Source organism: Phyllostomus discolor (genome assembly GCF_004126475.2).
Source record: "Phyllostomus discolor isolate MPI-MPIP mPhyDis1 chromosome 15 unlocalized genomic scaffold, mPhyDis1.pri.v3 mPhyDis1_scaffold_37, whole genome shotgun sequence".
Lineage (NCBI taxonomy): Eukaryota > Metazoa > Chordata > Mammalia > Chiroptera > Phyllostomidae > Phyllostomus > Phyllostomus discolor.
Window position 1 is genome coordinate 300,708 of NW_023397493.1, and position 4,421 is coordinate 305,128.

At 49.2% G+C, this 4,421-nt stretch overlaps 1 gene segment (V, D, J or C); it reads right to left on the reverse strand.

Moving 5' to 3' along the window:
- Positions 1 to 275: 275 nt before the first annotated feature.
- LOC118498632 lies at positions 276 to 2,671 on the reverse strand. The segment is given in 3 exon segments: positions 276 to 430; positions 2,151 to 2,477; positions 2,562 to 2,671. Coding segments are annotated over 3 exon segments (528 nt in total).
- Between the last annotated feature and the right edge of the window lie 1,750 nt (positions 2,672 to 4,421).

The window sequence follows — 4,421 nt, forward strand, 5'->3', positions numbered from 1 at the left end:
AGAGGGAAACACAGGCTTTCTCCTGCACTCTGCTCTCCATGGAACCTCATTCTCATTGACCTGTGGGCAACTTCCCTGTTTCTCAGGGTCTGCAACCCACTGATGATGGGGGTCATCACACTGAGTCTCTCACACAGTGATGCACAGGCATACCCCCAACATCAGGCCATTGATCTGCAGATAGGCCGTGCTGATGGAGTTGTTCACAGAGAAGAAAAATTCTTCTTAGAAGCCTTGGCCATATGGGGGTTTCCCAGAGTTTGTGTTCACCCAGGTCACATACTGCAGTCCATCTCCTGGGCCTCTCCCACACAGAGCAATGCATAGCTGGTGAAGCTCCATACAGAAGGCTTCCAGGAGACCTGCACTGAGGCCCCAAGCTTCCTCAGCTGATCACAAGGCTGCAGCAGCTGCATGCGAGAGTGTCCACCTGTAAAGAGGAGGCAGGTCTGGGTAAAAATTCCTCATGAGTCTTTCTGGCCCCCTCCTCAACTCAGAGTCTGAGGAGAACCATGAATGCAGCCACTGGCACCAGAACAAGGTCTCTCCAGCTCTAGTCCATGGTGAGGGCTGTGTCATCAGGGCTAATAATGTAGGTGAGGGTATGGCTGTGGGTGATGCTCTCAGGGCACAGACAGACTCATGATTAACATAGTCTACCTCTTCTCACTTGCATATTCATGAGACAGGGCACTTTAAGGCTGTTATATGACCCCACCTTTGAGAGGGTACAGGACACAGACAATTCTCAGTGGGAGAGTCAGGGTCCAAGTCTGTCAATGTTATTGGATATAAGTTTCCTGTTGGCTCCCTGAGCTCTGTACAGACATAGATCCGCCCAGTGAGAACAAGCCCCCAAAGGACATGCTCCTCCTTGAGAACCCACCCATCGTTTAGTGACACAGTCAACCTGGACCAGTTCTTGGCTTTAATACCTGTAGGTTTTATTCCTTGGATCAGGGTGTCTTAAAATGCAACACTGAATAGGTTTAAAAACATCCCTGTCTCCAGATCCTTAATTTTCAGTTATCAATAAGCCCTACAAATGCTCTTACTGAGTGAGGTTTTCTTGTCTTGTTGAGTTTGGTAAATTCTCTGATAGAATACGATATTTACAGTCACATCATGCCCAGATCTTATTTTATGCGTTTTTATGAAAAGAATAACTGTGTCACCAGAGGAAATCCCTCCCCAGTTTCCTCTGCACCTGCTGCTGAAGCAGCTGTCCTTACATCACAGGGTCTGTGCACCCCCTGCTTTCCAGCCCGTGCCCTGCAGGGGGATGTCCTGTCTGAGCTCACAGGACATGGGCCTCTCAGCATCTCTAGTGTGGAATTAAAGGCTGCACCCTGACTTTAGCACGCTCCTCAATGCAGGGCACTGTGAAGCCACCAGGGAGCTCAGAGATGCCAGAGTCACTGACTCAGGTCACACCCCTCTGTCCAGAAACCCTCAGCAGTTTTGCGGGTCTCTAATGTCTTCAGGTTCCTCTGCTTGCAGGTCCCACCTGAGTCTCCAAGCATGCCACCCTAAATCCACTGCACTTCTACTACTGAATGAATCACTCACTAACACACACAGTGATGAGTTTCATTGTAATGGCCGCAGTTCTCCCTTCTCCCCAGTTCCTAGCACATGGGAAGGATCCCAACTCTTATCAGATTCAGTGAGTGGCTGACTGTGATGAGAAGAGAAGCAAACTCGATTGACATGAAGACTTGAGAGCACCTGCCCTCGTAGTTTCCTGCTCCCCCAGCACCTGGAACTTGAAGATTCTATGGTGAGAGTGCCCTAGCTCCTCAGGAGGAAAACACCAAGGGCACCCTTTTCCAGTCAGTGTAGCTAACACTGACCTGGATTTTTTGGAGGTCTCTGATGTACAGGCCACAGGTCCCCATTCTCAGAGCACACAGCCAGGAGTGCCCAGGGCAGTGCCAAGGAGGACACTGGGTGGTGGTCACCAGTGGAGAAGCAGGTGCTGATGCAGGGATGGCAGAGGCAGAAAAGTGGTCCTGGGGAGTCAGAGTCTTTGGAACAGTGTCAGTGTAGCTTTCCACTGTCCCTGGTGTCCTCAGTGCCCCCTGGTGTTCTAGGCACCGCTGCACTCCAGCCTCCTTGTCTCCACACAGAAGGTTTGTGTTTGGGCTCACACTGACTTCCCCTCACTGTGTCTCTTGCACAGTAATATATAGCTGTGTCCTCGGTGGTCACGGATCTCAGCTGCAGAGAAAACTGGTTCTTGGATGTGTCTCTGGAGATGGTGGTGCGGCTCTTGAGGGACGGGCTGTAGTAAGTGTTCCCATTACTACATATATATCCGATCGACTCCAGCCCTTTCCCTGGAGGCTGGCGGATCCAGCCCCAGCAGTAACCACTGGTGATGGAGTAACCAGAGACAGAGCAGGTGAGGGGGAGGGTCTGTGAGGGCTTCACCAGTCCTGGGCCAGACTCCTGCAGCTGCACCTGGGACAGGACACCTGGGGACAAGGAGCATCTGACACTGTCAGTCATGTGCACTCACCACTTCCCATAGAACTATTCCTAACATCTTAGACACTCACCCAGGGGGGCTGTCACCAGGCACAGGAGGAGACCCAGCACTCTCATCTTCTCTAGAGCACAGCTCTGCCTTCTCGAGAAAACTCAGCCCCCTGTTAGGAGACAGTTGTGAGACCCCACAGCCCAGTGTGCACTTTAAACTGGATGTGAGAAGGAAATTTGCATATAGGGGACTCTGGTCTCATAAGTAAGGAGAGACTTAGGTCACTGCCCCATGTCCTTCTGTTCCTTGAGCATATTTCTTCTCTCAGACTCGATGGTGTGGGTCAGGGATAGAAGCATAGTTGGGTCATGAGACAACTTTGAATCATGACAGTGAACAGTCTTTCTTTCCACATTTAAACATTGAAACTGGACTGGATGAGGGACCGTAGTCTTTTAATTTCATGCACTATTCAAGTGGATATTAAAACAGATTGACATGATGTCCAAACATCTGCCCAAGACCAAAAGATCACGTGAAGTAGATTAATTGTTGCCAGATTGGAAAATGGAATTTTATGAAAAATAACAATTTATGTAAAATAAGAGTAAACTACAAAAAGTCTTTCCCTACACCTTGCTGACGCCCCTAGTCCTGCAGGTGGTGGTGCAGATGCAGCCTCTGTGTCAGCCCAACACCAGGGAAGGGGCCACACTGGTCAGGTCCTGTTGCCAGGTGTACAGACCTGGCCCTGCAGCTGAGACAGGTGTTATGCATACTGTGTCCTTCCTTTCATGTTTCACCAGACACAGATGAGTAGAATCTGTTGAAGGCCTTGTCACTTTTGTCACTCCTATGCCATGTAAAAGCAGAGGGATACATTGACTACCAGCCCAAGAGGACACTGTAAAGTGAAAATTCAGTGACAATGTGTCTCCCAAGAAGGGAGAATCCATCCTGGGCAGCAGGGTCCTGTGTGTGGTGAGCATCATGGGGGCTGTGGCTTCTCACCATCATCCTGGCTGCACTGTGATGTAGAGAGTGCTGGCCCTAAAGGCATGCCACTCACATTGCAACCCCCTCAAAGAGACTTTTGGGTCCTTGTAATGCCCTGCACCCTAAGGACATGTCTCACCCTTTACTCTTGACCCTACACATCCATCTCACCCACTGCACTCATCTCAGGGACCCTGTGGCCCAGAATCCTGCACCAGGCTGCCCTGTTCCCAGATTCCATTTCTGTGGAAACACCGATGGGACAGGCACACTCTGTCTGAGGTTCTTGCCCAAAAGTGAGCTCCTGAGAGCAATTTTGCATCAGTCCAGACTCCATTCCAACCCTACAGGGTCAGGAAGCACCGCCTCTCCTAGAAAACATGTGCACATCTCTCATTAGTACTGGCTTCACATTTGTGGTAAAACATACACTCACTCACATTCAATGTGTTAATCCATATAAAATGGACACGTTGACATTAAGTACACTCACTCCATTTACAACTGTCATCACCATCCAGACCCAGAAATGCTCCCTTTCCCAAACTGACTCAGTTCCCATTACATAATACCTCCCCGTTTCCTGTCCCCACCACCGCCACATGTTCGGTGATCTCTCTCCATGCCCTTGACCACTACGTCTCTCACAGACATGGAAACACACAGCTGTTGTGATCCTGAGAATGATATATTCCTCATGGCATAGTATCTCCAAGGGTCTTTCTTGTTCTTGCTCTGTCCACTTTTTCTTTTCTTTTTGTTTAAGGTAGAATGTTATTTGGAAGAAACAATGCAACACATCTTGCTTATTTGTTTTACTATTCCATCTCTCTTGTTTTCACAAGAGTTCAGTTGACTGTAAACAGGTGTCTTTGATGTTTTCCTGATTAGGAAGCATGAAGCACAGCATAGGGAAGGTGGACAACAAACTCAGGTAAAAAGA